The sequence below is a fragment of the Lontra canadensis genome, unplaced genomic scaffold (assembly GCF_010015895.1).
Source record: "Lontra canadensis isolate GAN:19392208 unplaced genomic scaffold, GSC_riverotter_1.0 scaffold6, whole genome shotgun sequence".
Classification (NCBI taxonomy): Eukaryota; Metazoa; Chordata; class Mammalia; order Carnivora; family Mustelidae; genus Lontra; species Lontra canadensis.
In genome coordinates, this window is record NW_022631000.1 from 21445599 (window position 1) to 21462763 (window position 17165).

The window sequence follows — 17165 nt, forward strand, 5'->3', positions numbered from 1 at the left end:
GATAAAGAAGATCTGGTCCATATATACAATGGAATATTACGGAGCCATCAGAAAGGATGAATACCCAACTTTTGTATCAGCATGGACGGGACTGGAGGAGATTATGCTGAGTGAAATAAGCAGAGAAAGTCAGTTATTATATGGTTTCACTTACTTGTGGAGCATAAGGAATAACATGGAGGATGTTAGGAGAAGGAAAGGAAAAGTGAATTGGGATAAATCAGAGGGGGAGGCAAACCATGAGAGACTGAACTCTGATAAACAAACTGAGGGTTTTGGAGGGAAGGGCGGTTGGGGTAACTAGGTAAGCCTAGTGGTGGGTATTGAGGAGGGCATGTATTGCATGGAGCAGTGGTGTGGTGGGTAAACAGTGAATCCTGAAACACTGAAAAAAATGAAATAAAATAAATATATAGTTTTTTTTTAAGATTTTATTTATTTATTTGACAGAGATCACAAGTAGGCAGAGAGAGACAGGCAGAGAGAGAGAGGGGGAAGCCGACTCCCTGCTGAGCAGAGAGCCCGATGCGGGGCTCGATCCCAGGACCCTGAGATCATCACCTGAGTCGAAGGCAGAGGCTTAACCCACTGAGCCACCCAGGTGGCCCCAAAATATATAGTTTTAAGAGCTTGTTTTTAATTTTTTTTTTAAGATTTTTTATTTATTTCACAGAGAGAGAGAGGTCACAAGTAGGCAGAGAGGCAGGCAGAGACAGAGAGAGGGGATGCAGGCTCCCTGCTGAGCAGAGAGCCCGATGTGGGGCTTGATCCCAAGACCCTGGGATCATGACCTGAGCCAAAGGCAGAGGCTTTAACCCACTGAGCCACCCAGGCGTCCCTTGTTTTTAATTTTTAGTTGAATAATACATGAATTTTTTTCTTTTTGTTGTGGTATTACAGATAATCCTAATTAATTTTGACTACTGACTCCCTCCTTTTCCTAGAAGTAATAACTTAACAATATGGGGCATAATATTTTATATGAGGCATCTTCATATGCCAGGTAGTTAGTGCAAAAACCCGATTAAATAGATCAGTTAAAAACTTGAGACCTAGGAACTATGCAATAAAAAGATAGGAAATGGGGCACCTGTGTGGCTCAGTGGGTTAAGCCTCTGCCTTCGGCTCAGGACATGGTCCCAGGGTCCTGGGATCGAGCCCCACACCAGGCTTTCTGCTCAGCGGGGAGCCTGCTTCCCCCTCTCTCTCTGCCTGCCTCTCTGCCTACTTGTGACCTCTTTCTCTCTGTCAAATAAATAAATAAAATCTTAAAAAAAAAAAAAGATAGCATGTTGCAAAAATACTGAATGACATATTGTTCTAAGGTATGGTGTCTTCTCTTGAAAGAAAAAGAGAAGATAAAACTTTATATAGGAATGTATTTCCATTTCCAGTAAGACTAATAATGTGAAAATTAAAACATATATTTTACCTTATGTGTATTTTCTAGATATTTTAGTTTAAGAGAGAGACTCAGACAACTAAACTGTGGTTATCTTAGTAGACTTTGGCAACTTTTTTCTTTACCCTTGGTTCATAACAGTATAAGAGAATTACACTGGGGTATCAGACCTGAATTCCATTCATGACTCTGTCATTTACTAGCTGTGTGACCTTAAACACGTAACTTTACCTTCTTAGGCCTGGTTTATCTATAAAATAAGGCTGAGTTTAAGATGCTCAGGTCTTTTCCAACTCCTTAATTTGTAATTTTGCTGGCATTTAGCTCTGAAGTCAAACTTAACTGTTTAAAAATTGCCTAAGACTACACTTTCATATCCGTTTGCATAGGGTCAGTATCAGTTATCTATTGATGCATAACAAACCATTCCAGTATTTGGTGGCTTAATACATCAGCCATTTATTTGGCCATGATCCTGAGGATTGTCACTTTGGGCTGAACTCAGCTGGTCTCACCTGGGGTCACCGATGTACAGTTATCTGGGAGATTGACTGGATTGAATGGCCTGCCTCCTGTGTTTCATGGCTGGTGCTGGCTATTATCTGGGTCTTCCTTTCCACAAGATATTGGTGTTTTAAGAGGCTGAACCCTACTGCACAGGTGTTTATTAAGATTCTGTTTGCATCACATTTGCTGATGTCCCATTTGGCAAAAGCAAATGACATGGTCAAACCCAGAGTCTGTGGTAGAGGGGACCACACAGTGGCATAGACCAAGGAAGTATGATTTATTGGAGACCATTGATATACTGGACTTCTACCAGAGAACAAAATGTATCTACCTAAACTCTATTCCTAAGTTATCAGAGTTTTGCTGTTGACTGAACTGCTGTTGTTGACTATCTGCCAGAATTTGTCTTCTGGTCCTTTTTCATCCTGTATAGGCAGTCACAGTTGTCACTGCTTTTATCTGCTCTTTCAGCCATTTCTACTAATGTCCACATAGAACAGGACTGTCAAGATTTGCCAGTTGGTGATCTGTATCAGGATGAAATTTCCAAGGATACGTTGTGTCTAAAAATGGGGCCCAAATATAACACAGCTTTTATAGATGGCAAAAAAATTCTGCTTAGAAGTGGTGCTGGAAAGCTGAGAATACTTTTTTTTTTTTTTTTACTTAGAGACCAACAGAGATGGTTTCTGTGCCCACAGTTCGTTCATTTCTTATGGTGTTTCCTCTCCATGTTTTATTTTAAGGAACCAATACAGCATCTGGTGTGTGTATGTGTATGTATATGTATTTATGTTCCGTCTAAGCTCTTGCTGTCTGTGAGTTTGTCAGGACAGTTGGGAAATGAAAGAGTACCTTTAAATTGTTGGGTAGTTTGTTCCTGGGAGGTTTTGTTGCTGTTGTTGTGTTTGTTTTTTTGTTTTTGTTTGTTTGTTTGTTTTTAGTGGTTGATTTCATAGCCACTAAATAATGATTTAACTTTGTTCAAAATAGTAAACACTAAACTATCTTTGGGACCATTAGAGGCACAAAATTTATGCAGCTAATCAGAGAAGGGTTTCCCTCTGAGAAGACAAGAACCATTCAACTCTTTCATGATAGCGAGTACCATGGATGCATGAGATCTGAAATAGGAGGAAGAAGAGGTACTTGGCTTCTGGGAATTTTTGCTTATGAACTAAGAGAGTATTCTCTTTTGGGAAACGCATCTGTGACAGAGAAGATGTATATCCAGTGATATGAGTTGTGAGTCATAAATGGAATAGATTCTTACTCTAGGATTTAGAGGCATGACTGGTGAAGTATACTTTGGTTAGGGGAGTCTGGAAATCACATCAACATTTAAAGCACTGTGCCATTGTGATTAGTTGTTGAATGAGTAAATGAATCAATCAAACCAGTAAACTTCCAAATAAACTATTTTATTTTATTATTTTATTTTTTAAAAGATTTTTATTTATTTATTTGACAGAGAGAGATCACAAGCAGACAGAGAGAGGGGGAGGCAGGCTCCCTGCTGAGCAAAGAGCCCAATGTGGGGCTCAATCCCAGGACCCTGAGATCATCACCTGAGCTGAAGGCAGAGGCTTAACCCACTGAGCCACCCAGGCGCTCCCCAAATAAACTTTTTTAAAAACCCTGTTTTTTAAGTTGGGAGCTTGCTTTGGTGATACTTTTAATATCAACACATATACACACATGTATATTTGCATATATATTCATCAATTATGTATAAATCTAAAAATCCTGAAAATTATAGGATAGGGCTCTTAACCAGGAATATGCCAGTTAGTTTCTGGATGGTGAGTAAACTCTTTTAAAATTATATGCCAGATAACATCTGTGCATTTTTTCTGGGGAGAGAACACAAACGATGCATAGATATCAAGATTCTTAATGGGGGAAATGAGTTGTTCTTGAAATGCAAGAACTTCAGCTATGGGATTTATAAATCTATTTCTGTAGGTACATGTGTGCGTATATATGTATCAAACTGTTATACATTGCCTTAATGTTTATACCTGAAGTGGAATCAGTGGTAAATGGAACTGCTTGAAAGAATTATATTAATCATGATCCATTGTGATATGAGATATTTAATACTTTGTCATATTCTATATTCTAAGCCATTCCTGGTATTGTATTGATTTGTCAGGGATTTGATAAAATCTGTAGGTAAAATGTTTCAAGAGATTTGTGCAATTTGACTCTTAACCTAAATTTCTTCAACAGTATAAAGAATATTTTGTTGTTACAGTTAGTACCTAAATCCTGTACTTGGCTTTTAGTCTGTATTTGGTACTGGAAGAATTTCTGTTTTCCCATCATTTTGTATCTTAAATTTAACCAAACAAAGGCTGAAGTATATTATTTTCATGATGCCGTTTCTTAACAAAATTTGAATGAATTATAATTCCATATATTCACAAGAAGATTTTGGCCTTTACGTTAGATTTCATCCAGTATATATATATACATATTTTTGTAAAGATTTTATTTATTTATTTGACAGAGATCACAAGCAGGCAGAGAGGCAGGCAGAGAGAGAGAGAGGAGGAGGCAGGCTCCCCGCTGAGCAGAGAGCCCGATGTGGGGCTCCATCCCAGGACCCTGAGATCATGACCTGAGCCGAAGGCAGAGGCTTAACCCACTGAGCCATCCAGGCACTCCTCATCCAGTATATTTTAAAGGAAGTTGGAAAGATTTGTGCTTATTGTGAGACCAGTTTATTAATTTTAAAAATTTTACGTGTTTTAAGCTTTATGTGTTACTAGATCTAGTTGATGATTTTTCAGTTCTTCTCTTTTGGGTTGTATATTAATACAGTTGCCCCTCTAAAGAAAATATTTGTAGCTGTGTATTTTAATGTTTTCCTTAAAATTACATGTATATAGATAATGTTTGTAGTTTGAGTTCCGGGTCATGAAAAGAAAGATAAGCTTATCAAAATTTTAATGTGGTTAAATTTTTTTAACAACAATTTTTTATTGAGGTGTAATTCACATGCCATAAAACTCACTCTCTTAACATACAATGCACACATTGTATATATTCACAGATTTGGGGAACCATCACCACTACCTAATTCCAAAATAGAATTTTAAAGGTTTTTCTGGGTTTTCTTGTCCTATCTTTCCTTTCCACTTGATACACAAAAAGTTGGTGTATCTTGACAGAAAATTTTTTACTGTCCTAAAAGTTTTCAAATGTGGAACTAAAAGACCAAGATAGAAGAGAAAGGAAATGAAGTATAATTAGGGCCCTTAAAGCAAAAGTTCTTATTTTATAGAAGAAAGCATACTTTGACTTTGATACACATCTTTTGTTGAAGCTTTTGTGTAGAATCTTGAAATAAATTGTCAGTCATATGCAAAATCTATGTCAGTTTCTTAAAACGAATTGAGGAAGGAAATGCTTTGTACCAACATGGCAAATACTTCATTATAATAAGAACATTTCTGTTTCTTCCTCTCATACAACTTTGTTCATTGTACTGTATCTTTCTCTGAGAGGTGGAAACTCTTTAGGGAACTGCCCTGATTTTGTGTGTGTGTGTGTGTGTGTGTGTGTGTGTATGCATTGAAGCAGCATAAGCAGTGTTGATAGTGTTTTGATAAAAACAGATTTTAAAATTACTGTTTTAATCTTCCATAATTTTCAAGTCAGTTTTCAGTATTGTTAGTGATGTATGATACTGTTTTTCTTTTAATTGAAACTTATGAACTCTTTTTTTTTTTTTTTTTTTAAGATTTTATTTATTTATTTGACAGACGGAGATTACAAGTAGGTAGAGAGGCAGACAGAGAGAGAGAGAGAAGCAGGCTCCCTGCTGAGCAGAGAGCCTGGTGTGGGGCTGGATCCCAGGACCCTGGGGTCATGACCTGTGCTGAAGGCAGAGGCTTTAACCCACTGAGCCACCCAGGTGCCCCTTATGAACTCTTATTAAATGGAGATATGTCTCCCTAAATATATGGTTTATTCATAGTGTTAACTGGTTGGGAGGATTAGTTTGCACTATCATTGTATATTGCTTTTTACAAGGAATGTATTCTGGGTGAGAATGTGAATCTGAATAAGTACTCAGAAATGCAGTTGCATGTAAATATAACTAAGTTTTTGTCTAATCCCCTCATTCACAATGACCCAGAAAAGGGTCTGCCAAGGGAAAGGGGGAAATGAAGCACTTTTTCATTCCTTAGAATATAAAAAACACCTTGACCAAAAATCTGTCAGAGAGTTTTGAGACCCATTAAAACAAAAGTTTAATGAGGAAAAAAAATACTTTATAAAAATGGATTTTTTTTGTATCAATAGGTACAAATTATTTTAAAATATTATCTGTAGAGTATTATACATTATAGTGCTAATGATGATACAAAATATGTTTCCCTTGTATTTTTTTCCCTGTAGGAAAAGTAGCCATCAAAAAAGAAGATTTGTGTAACCACAGTGGCAAAGAAACCTGGTTTTCACTACAGCCTGTTGATTCCAATTCAGAGGTTCAGGTAAATATTAAGGCTTAGCTGATGTGAGAGACTGTCAGCATACAGAAAGTAAGTGGAAAACAAACTATACTAGTTTCTATAGACAGTGCTTGTCATACATTATTTTAAATTCTGGGACCAAATATTATAGACCTTTAGGTAAAATGTAACTGGAAAGAAATGCCTTGGGGCGCCTGGTTGGCTCAGTGGGTTAAGCCTCTGCCTTCGGCTCAGGTCATGATCTCAGGGTCCTGGGATCGAGCCCCGCATCGGGCTCTCTGCTCAGCGGGGAACCTGTTTCCTACTCTCTCTCTGCCTGCCTCTCTGCCTACTTGTGATCTCTGTCTGTCAAATAAATAAATAAATAAATAAATAAAATCTTTAAAAAAAGAAAGAAAGAAAGAAATGCCTTGTCACATGAATTCAAAAACACTGCACATTGTGGGTGGGTGTCTGAGTTTGGGGAGGTTATACTGGGGGGACATTTCCTGTTTTAGTTCTTTTGTTTGAGTCACCGTGACAGATTATTAACTTTTTTTAAGATGGGAATTTTTTTTTTTTTTTTAAGATTTTATTTATTTATTTGACAGGCAGAGATCACAAGTAGGCAGAGAGGCAGGCAGAGAGAGGAAGGGAAGCAGGCTCCCCGCTGTGCAGAGAGCCTAATGCGGGGCTCGATCCCAGGACCCTGGGATCATGACCTGAGCCGAAGGCAGCGGCTTAACCCACTGAGCCACCCAGGCGCCCCAAGATGGGAAAATTTTTTAAGAGAAAAAAATGTGTTTTATTAATTCTGACTTTGAGGAGAGTCCTAGAAGTCTGTGATTTCATCTCTTCTAACCAGGATGCTCTGTTTACTCTTTTAATAAACTAGTCTTGGGAAAATGTTATTCATTCAAACCATGCTTGAGCCCACCTTGCAGAGCCTTTCATTCCCTCTCCCACTCTTCCTGTTCTTCACCCTTCTTTTTATTTGAAAAGATGTCATTCCTCTTTTTAAAGCTCTTCTTTCCTCTTGCCAAAATAAGAGGTCTTACAGATCTATATGTGAATAAAGATGTATGTTTAGCCAAGCAGCTTAACTTTCTGTTTGTTTTTGAAAAGTCTGAGTTGCTCTTAGAAATTGTTATTTCTATCTAAAAGGAGTCCTTTTTTTTTTTCCCTAAGATTTTATTTATTTATTTGACAGACGGAAATCACAAGTGGGCAGAGTCAGGCAGAGAGAGAGAAAGAGTGAGAGAGAGAGAGGGGAGGCAGGCTCCCTGCTGAGCAGAGAGCCCGACTTGGGACTCAATCCCAGGATCCAGGGATCATGACCTGAGCAGAAGGCAGAGGCTTTAACCCACTGAGCCATCCAGGCGCCCCTAAAGGGAATCCTTTTTTTGGTAACTGTTTATTTATAAAATACGGTAAGAATTGTGAAACCTGAGGACGACATACTGCAAGCAGAATTCTTCCTCTCAAAGAAGTTATAATTTGCCACTGTGACTCAAACAGAAGTTTAAGACAAGAAAAAAGTGCTGCATATACACCCACAGATATTTGCAAATAAAGTGCCTGTGTCTCTGTGTCCTCCTAACCTCTCAAGCATTCTCTTCGATTAAATTCTCAAAAACTTAAGTATTTGTATATAAAACCCCTTCTTAAGTACAAAATACAATTGAAACTTTGACTGTTCTGTTCACTCAGCCTCATTTTAATGCTCTTTTCTTCCCATTTGGCAATAACTGAAATTCAGATCACACTTAGCCACTATTGTGTACGACCCAGGTGAGAGGCAGTTTGACAAAATAGAAAAGCTTTTACACAAGAAGTAAAAAAATTTAGGTCCTAATTTTCATATGTGGTTACTTCACTGACCTTGAATTTTAGTTCTATAGAATGGAAATAAAAGTTGCAACGACTCGTATGATAGAATTAAGTGAAATGTCTTTAACAGTGTTGTGAAAGCTATCAGTTGCTACACATATGTAAAATACCTGTCTAATGGCAGTAGCTCAGGTGGTCCTTTCCATTTCCATAATATAACTTTACCCAAAGGCAGATAGGAAAGTTTTTAAAGTATCAGTTTTCCTTTTTAATTATTTTAACAGAAAGCAAGATAAGGGGGTGCCTGGGTGACTCAGTCATTGGGCATCTGCCTTCGGCTCAGGTCATGATTCCAGAGTCCTGGGATCAAGCCCCACATCGGGCTCCCTGTGCAGCAGGAGGCCAGCTTCTCCCTCTCCCACTGTCCCTGCCTGTGTTCCCTCTTTCACTGTGTCTGTTTGTCAAATAAATAAATAAAATCTTTAAAAAAAAAATGTAAAATAAGAAAAGGCTTTGAGAATTTGGTATAAAGTGAATTTGAGGATTATTTTAAGATGTAGTTTATTGAAGTTCCAATAAAAATATAAACATAAACTTGCTAAAAGATTTAAGGCCCCCAACTCTCAAAAAGTAAAATCTCTCTAGAATATTCTGTGTAATTCTTGGAGATGGTATTAGAGATTAGTATTGGATAATAAGCTTTTATTTAGTGATGTATGTAAAGCTCATCTCTGAAACATAAAAATTCTGGAAATAACATTTGATTGTAGAGATAATGTCAGCATTTTTTATTTGTTATAAGTGATTTTCGTGACCGTGAGTTATTAACCTTTACAGGTCTTTTGCTTAAATGATAATTAGTAAGATCGAATTCTTTAAAAATAAATTTTAGGAGGAAGAGTAACTTTAGTGGGTGGGAGGGATACAGAACACCTTTCAGGTTAATATGGTACTACTGGAAATGTTGTTTGGCTCTAAAACTGATCTAGAAATACTACATTAACTTTGTGAGCCTAGAAAAGGTAGAATAAGCAGCCTGACTCATATACATCCTACTTTGTTAATAAATTTGTTCACTTGGATAAAGTTTATAAAATTTTACAAAAATATGGAAAGAATAGCAGTTGGTGGAGCCATAATAGGAAGCTATGGAAACGATTGAGTTCAGTAGGAATTCCACGTAGTAATTACTATTAGTGATTAAACGGTATATATGAAGCACAGTATTATGTACTTAATGTACATTTTTTCATTTAATCTTCAGAAAAGCATTATGAGGTGTAGGTAGCATTACCCCATTTTATAAATACAGAAAATGGATTGAAAGAGGTTAAATGACATCTCCAAAATCAGAACTTTTAGGTGATGGAGCTGTGGTTTCAATAGTGATCAAGTCTGAGTCTAAAATTCCTAACCACAGTGCTTTACTGCTTTTCACTCTTGTAGTTTTGGTCATGAAAAGGCTTCAGCATATTATTAGGAGGGGACACGTTGAGTATAAGGAACAGAAGCCTACTCAAATTAGCTCCAAGAAAAAGGGAGGGGCATTTGAAAGTTCCTGGGGAACTTGTTGGGGAATAATTGCAAGAACTTCAGTATGCTCAGTGAGAGCTGACATTTACTGAGGAGCTGCCTCTGAAGTGGAGGTCAGGTTCTTACAATAATAAACTAGATACAGTTCACAGAGTCTAAATTATTTATAAGATTTTAATTTCTCATAAAGTATCCTGAAATATTGGGTGGTTTGTTTCGTTTCTGCTTGATCACTACATAAAATAGTTGACTTGCATTTGGGACCAAATAAAAAATATATATTGTATTTTTATACTGTGGACTTCCACTCAGTGCAGCCTTAGATACTGCAAGGGGCACTGGGAACTGAGATCCCCGATTGATTTCTTCCCACTTGTTTGCTCACTGTGCTTATTGAGTAGAAGTACTCACTGTTTAAATAGTGTTTTTTCCTTTCTCTCTCATTTTGTAAAATGAATAGTTAATATTTTCTCTCTGTCGTGTCCTTTCATTTTAATATTATTCACTTTGCAAAATGAAAGGGAAAAAACATTAATGATGAGATTCCCTTGTATTTTTGTACATCTGATGAGATTACATCTTTCTCACCTCTGCTTCTCTCTAATCTCTTGTTGACAGCTAAAAAAAAAAATGCCCACATCAGTCTTTGAGTTTACATGACCATACAGCCCCTCACTTTCTGAGGTCTAATTTAGTTTTCTGCCACAATTTAGAGAATTTGACCCAACTAGGGTCAGATGTCTTCTGCATTCTAATTGGTATGATGGGGGCGGAGGGGTAAAGTCACTGTAGTGCAGTCCGTTCTGGGGCTTTGGGAGGCATGATCCCTAGGAAAGGGGTTTAAGTAGAGGAAATGATTGGCATATCTACTTCAGAAGGGAAGAAGATGTTTCATTTCCTAGCTAATTGTCATTTGACTAATTGTCAAAATGACTGATTGTCATTTGTATCCAAAACAGTTGCTAACCTGTTGTTGTCTGAGGCTTTTCATCTTTCAAGTGAGAACCTCAGTGTATCGGATTCCCTTCAGTTCTGAAGTTGTAGGGAAGTAACATGCAGAAACGTAATTTAGCCTTGAATTGAAAAGATCCCAATAGTAGGAAAAAATGGGTTTTATACCAAAACAGTTGAAAGTTACAAAGAACACTAAACCTCTTAACTTGGACTGTTTCCCATATCCTTTATTATTGCTCTTAATAATGTCAGTTATTTTCAGTTTTCTTTTCAGACATTCAAGACATTATTAATATTTCATGAGTGCATTTTCCTACACTTCTTTTTCTGTTCTTTTTTTGTTTTTGTTTTGTAGTTATTCCCTGTAGATTGAAACATTCTCTTCTGAACCCACTCTGATCTGCCTTCATACCCCGCAATGAGCCAGAGGGAGAGCACAAAGGGCTCTCACTAATGTTACCCATGACATTGTGTCAATAAGTCTGGTGTATATTTTTCAGTCCTCCTCTTACATGATCGTTCAGTAGCTTTTCATAATGTTGACCATTCCTTTTTGAAGCAGTCTTTTCCTTAATTTCTGGTTGTGGTTACTGTCCTACTTCACTTGGTGTTCTTTCTACTATTCTTTTTTTTTTTTTAAGATTTTATTTATTTATTTGACAGAGAGATCACAAGTAGGCAGAGAGGCAGGCAGAGAGAGAGAGGAGAGGAAGCAGGCTCCCTGCCAAGCAGAGAGTCCGATGTGGGGCTCGATCCCAGGACCCTGGGATCATGACCTGAGCTGAAGGCAGAGGATTTAACCCACTGAGCCACCCAGGCGCCCCTCTTTCTACTATTCTTTGCCACACAAATGAAGTTAATTTGGATTGTGTTGGTGCCTCTATTTATACATCCTCTTTTGGCTTCAGTGATCTGCAACCATGCTGTTAGCTATGTAGTGCTGGAACTCACAACAAACATGAAATATTTTTCCTTTCTTTAGTTCTTAGGTTCTGTGATAAAGAGCATGCCTTCACATAAGACTGATTACAGAGAGTTGGTACTCTTATTAGGGCTGTATGTCTCACACAACTTGTACAAGCAGTAAATCTAGATATGCTATCAGTCATGTCTTCGAATTACCTCGTTACCAACAAGCTTATCTTGAACTTTGGATCATGCTGTAAGTTATTGATTGTTTTATGGTTATTGTTTTTTTTAGTATGTCCTCTCCCCTACCTATTTAAACAAGTGTTAAAAATAACATGCAGTGATTATACCTAATAATACATACATTTTTTTAACATGCCTGATTAAAATATAATGAATGTAAAGGTGTAATTCATTGTTTCATGAAGAAACTTCATTTGTAAATTTGTAAACATGAAATAACAAAGGAGCCATTCTAGATTGTAATAAATAAGTCTTCACAGAGGAAAAACAGATTCCTCTGTAAATAAGAGAGATTAAATAAATCCTTTATTTTGTTTTTCATCTGCTAGTCAGTTGTGTCCAAAATGATCTTACAGCTAATTACTATATGTGAAAATATGTGGAAATTACGAAGTTGGGATCCCCCCCCCCTCGAATGAAGAAAACTTCTCACCAGTCGAAATAATACTGAGTTCTTTTATGTGGAATGATTGTTATAATTCAGTGTTTTGTGATAAAAACTTAAAAAAAAAAAAAGCCTAGACCAAAGTGTGTGCATTGGGTTTTGCCCAGATGCCTATAATACACCTGAGTTTCCCAAACTGTATGCAGAAATTCGTATGATATCTTCTGTATGGTACCATTAAAATGATCACAGATTTTTCTGTGTGAACTTTTATAAAAGTATTTGAAGTAAAGCTAGCATATTATGAAACCTTCAGACAGTGCCAGAGTAATATAAGTTCCTAAATATGCTGTTCTAGTATAAATTAATGTGATATAATTGCATGTATCAACCTAATGTAGTCATTGCTATAAAAGGCATGTAGTATAATAGTTCCCAAAAATTTGGTTTACTTTAAATAAAACATATAGAATACAGTGCCAAGTATTTGGTCTTCCAATATTTCCTGACATATAAGAAAGTTACACTGTTTTATCATTGAACCTCCCTTAGGAGATTGGATAATAAGAAAGCAGTTGTGGGGTGATGGATGTTGGGGAGGGTGTGTTGCTGTGGTGAGTGCTGTGAATTGTGTAAAACTGTTGACTCACAGACCTGTACCCCTGAAACAAACAATACATTGTATGTTAATTTAAAAAAAGAAAGCAGTTGTGGACCAAATCACATTGCATGTTTATTTTCAAACATAGTTCTTGTCAGAATCTTGTAGTTGCTTCGTTATAGCTAATGTCTCCTTTTTCTCTAGTTGCTTTTAAGATTTTCTTTTGATCTTTTGCTTTTACTAGTTTTACTATGCTCTGCCTACATATGGTTTTCTTAATGTTTTTTCCTGTGGGTGTTCCTAGGGGCTCTTAAATCTCTACCTTGATGTCTTTCTTTGGTTTTGGAAAATTCCGGGCAATTATTTCTATATATTTTTTTTCCTTCCCTATTTTTTCTGTCTCGTCTTCTGAGACTCCTGTTACATGAATAATAGACCATTTTCCTATGTTTCTTATGTCTTTTATGCTCTCTTCCTATCTGTGCTTCTTTGTGGATATTTGCCACTGACTAATCTCCCATTTCACCAATTCTTATTTTGGCTATGGCTCATTCATTGTTAAATACATCTTCATTTTGGTTATTTTGTTGCCCAGTTCTAAACTTTTCATTCGATACACTTCATCAGATTTTTTGCTGGGTTTTTCATTTTGTTGTCTGCCTTAAAAAAATGTAAGCATCTATTTTAACTACCTCTTGTCAGTTAACTCCAGCATCTGCATCTCCTGCTTTTTGTTGGTTTTTGTTTTCATTTTTGTTTTTTGGTGTATGGTCTTATATGTCATGCTTCATAAATTTTGATGGAATGCTAGACATTTAAAAATACGAAATATTTTAGAGATAATTTGAAGCTGTGGATAACAAGGTCTTTTTTTCCTTCAGAGAAGATTTACTTACTATCTACAGGTGATCACCTCAATCTAGTTAGAGATTCAGCTGATTTTAGGCCAATTTTGGTCTTTGTAAAGGCTGGTCAGTGTTGTTCACCCTTACTCCTTAGGCATAGTCTTTCAGAGATTCCAGCAGAAAGCCTGCCTTTTTGCCAGTGGCACTCTACCTTGGTGGGCCCTGGACTCCAATTTTTATATCCCAGCATCATTAGACTGTAGACTGTTTTATTTAAGCCCTTTAGCTTCTCAAGCCACTGCTGAAGTTAGGGAGTCTCATGCAACAAGCTTATTCAGATGCCCCACCAGCAACATCTACTTATATCTAGGGGCCAGAATTGTATGATATGACTGTCCCTGGTCACTATCACCTGGCTTCAGAGGAGACTAGGAAATGTTTTGCTGAACTCAGAACTGCCCTCTCCAAAAAACAAAAACAACCCCCAGAAAAACGAAAAACACCAAACTTGTTTTGCGACAATCCAGATCTATGAAATGATAACAGATATAAATGAAACTAAACTTTTATGTGAATATATTAAGGAATTCTAAATATTTTTTCCTAAAATGTTAATAGGTTTGGGCTTCTAACACTAAGAAGTAGCTTTAAATAATTTTTAAAAGTTTTTTTTTTGTTTTTGTTTTTTTTTTTTTTTTGGCTAAAAACCAGGACACATTGGTAGTAGAAATTTTAAAAATCTAGGTGAGCCGGGGCACCTGGGTGGCTCAGTGGGTTAAAGCCTCTGCCTTCAGCTCAGGTCATGATCCCGGGGTCCTGGAATCGAGCCCCACATCAGGCTCTCTGCTTAGCAGGAAGCCTGCTTCCCTTCCTCTCTCTCTGCCTGCCTCTCTGCCCACTTGTGATCTCTGTCTGTCAAATAAATAAATAAAATCTTAAAAAAAAAAATACTGATCTTCCTCAGCAGGAACCTTTAAAAAAAAAAAAAATCTAGGTGAGCAAAAAATTCTGAAATCCTACCAACCAAAGGTAACTTCTATCAATATTTTAGTAGATGACCTTATAGTAAATTTATATAGTAATATATATAGTACATTTTATTTTTACAAATTAACATTATATTATACAACCTGATTTGTATCTTACTACTTTTACTAAGTATCATGTATATATTCCCATGTTTAAAGTATACGGTGAGGTAGTGTTTTACAGTTTAGAAATTATAATTTCCTTGATTTAGTTCGTAGTGCTTTTTAATTTTAGTGTCCCACCCTAATAATAAATGTCTTGTGTCCTGTCTCCACTCTTTTCTTGACCCAGTTAAATACACAGTTACGTTATTGTTGACTAATACCAAAGGAAAGGTCTTTTTAACAGCCAGTAGGAATAATGAACATAGTAGGTAGGCTGTGACTCAGTGATAATGATTCCTGGTAGAATCCCATTACGTAGATACTTTTTTTTTTTTTTTTAATTTCTAGACCTTGCTTGATACGGTGCTATGATTTTTAGTTGTGAATGAAATTATTATACTCTGTTTTAACAGTTTCTGTTGTTTTAGAAATAGAGTAGATCCTAGACATTTCCTGAGAGACAGTTGGGAATGCCCTGTTAGCATTAAAATTTCTACCATACCAATACTATACCATACCAGTTTCCACCATACAGTTTCTACCATAAAATGCGTATATGTTAAAATAGTAAAACTGCTGGGGCGCCTGGGTGGCTCAGTGGGTTAAAGCCTCTGCCTTCAGCTCAGGTCATGATCCCAGGTCCTGGGATCGAGCCCCGCATCGGGCTCTCTGCTTAGCAGAGAGTCTGTTTCCTCCTATCTCTCTCTGCCTGCTTCTCTGCCTACTTGTGATCTCTGTCTGTCAAATAAATAAATAAAATCTTTAAAAAAAAAAAAAAGTAAAACTGCTTTGAGATTCAAATGTTGATGCAGTTGGCTAGGCTCATTCGCTAGGCAAGTGACATGTATGCTGGCCTGACAGCATAGATGATTCAAAAATCTAGTTGAGAAATATGAAAAATTACTACATATCATGGACCTCTTCTGGGTCACTCTTAAATAGCAGGGGTTGTATTTTTTTTTTTTTTTAAGATTTTAGTTATTTATTTGACAGAGATCACAAGTAGCCAGAGAAGCAGGCAGAGGGAGAGGGGGAAGCAGGCTCCCTGCTAGCAGAGAGCCCGATGTGGGGCTTGATCCCAGGATCCTGAGATTATGACCTGAGCCGAAGGCAGAGGTTTAACCCACTGAGCCACCCTGGTGCCCCAGGGGTAGTGAGTTTTAAAGCAGGATTAATGAAAGACCTATTTCATAAATTTTATATGATTTTATAAATATTTATGCCTGGATTTTTAGTGGAAAATTTGCTTGATTTAGTTCCAGTTCCACCTAACTGCCAGTTTTACTCCTACTGTTGCCTTTGTTTCTTTAGAGTTTAGCTTTCTCATGCAGACTTTTGCATTGAGATCCATCAGTCAGTGTTTATTGTTCATCACTTAGTATCCATCTAACCTTGAGCTTTGTAGTTAGTGGACCTCAGATTCACTCTCATGGAGCAAACCCCCATAAAATAGTGAGGCTGATTCAAGTTAGATGCCTGTGAAAGAATGTCTAAAAAGGGGTTGTTCCAAAGACGAACAGTAACTTGATAATGAACTTTCTTACCTCTGATCAAATTACTTAACATCATCAGCCCCTAGACATCACAGCCCTGAAATCTCCGCTGTGGCAGTTTGTCTTGTTAGCTGGGTCGAGGTAATCCAGGACTGATCTTAACCACTTTAGAATTGCTCATAACCAGTTTAGAAATGTTCATTGCCAGTGGCTGGGTGGAAACATCAAGCTCTATATTATATTGTTCCTAAACCTTTGTTTCATGAGTTTATAGTTTACTTTAAATTTATACTGTTGAATTTTAAAAAAATCTATTTATTAATAGTTATTGAAGAAAGCACTTATTTATTTTCAGTATCCCATTTTTTCAGTAATGCTTTTGGTTGTATAGTGTTATCTTTATTTATTGTCTCCTGAACTAGACTGTGAGCTTCTTGTAAGGAGTGATTGTGTCTTATATATCTGTTGATTCCTGGCCAGTCCTATAGTGCCTGTTAAAATATTATAGATATTCCATGAATCTTTAATTTTCAGAGAACTGTTGACAAATTAAATCTTACTAGCTTTAACCCAGTTTTATTGTTTTAGAATTGTATTTCTCTTGACCTTTAATGATACTGCCTCTGTTCTTATTGATGGTTTATCTTTTCTGGGAAAAACATTCTACATTTTATAATCTGCTAAATCTTAAAACATAAGTATTTTTTTTTAAAGCCATGGTAATTGAGATTCATAAATATTCTTTGAACTGGCCTTTAAATTCTTTGATTGGAGTACCATGTCTGATATAAGCATTTGACTTCTAGATTTACACTGTTGGTTATTAGTCATTTAACAAGTACTTTATGTGGGCAAAGCCATGTG

At 36.7% G+C, this 17165-nt stretch overlaps 1 protein-coding gene across 3 annotated transcripts in view; it reads left to right on the forward strand.

The window, feature by feature from the left end:
• Positions 1-17165, forward strand: part of RASA2 (RAS p21 protein activator 2) — a 122682-nt gene that overhangs the window by 36737 nt on the left and 68780 nt on the right. For all 3 annotated transcript variants that reach the window (XM_032852370.1, XM_032852369.1, XM_032852371.1), the window contains exon 4: positions 6323-6417. In XM_032852370.1, the coding sequence (XP_032708261.1) occupies positions 6323-6417 (95 nt within the window). The remainder of the gene's footprint in view (positions 1-6322; positions 6418-17165) is intronic.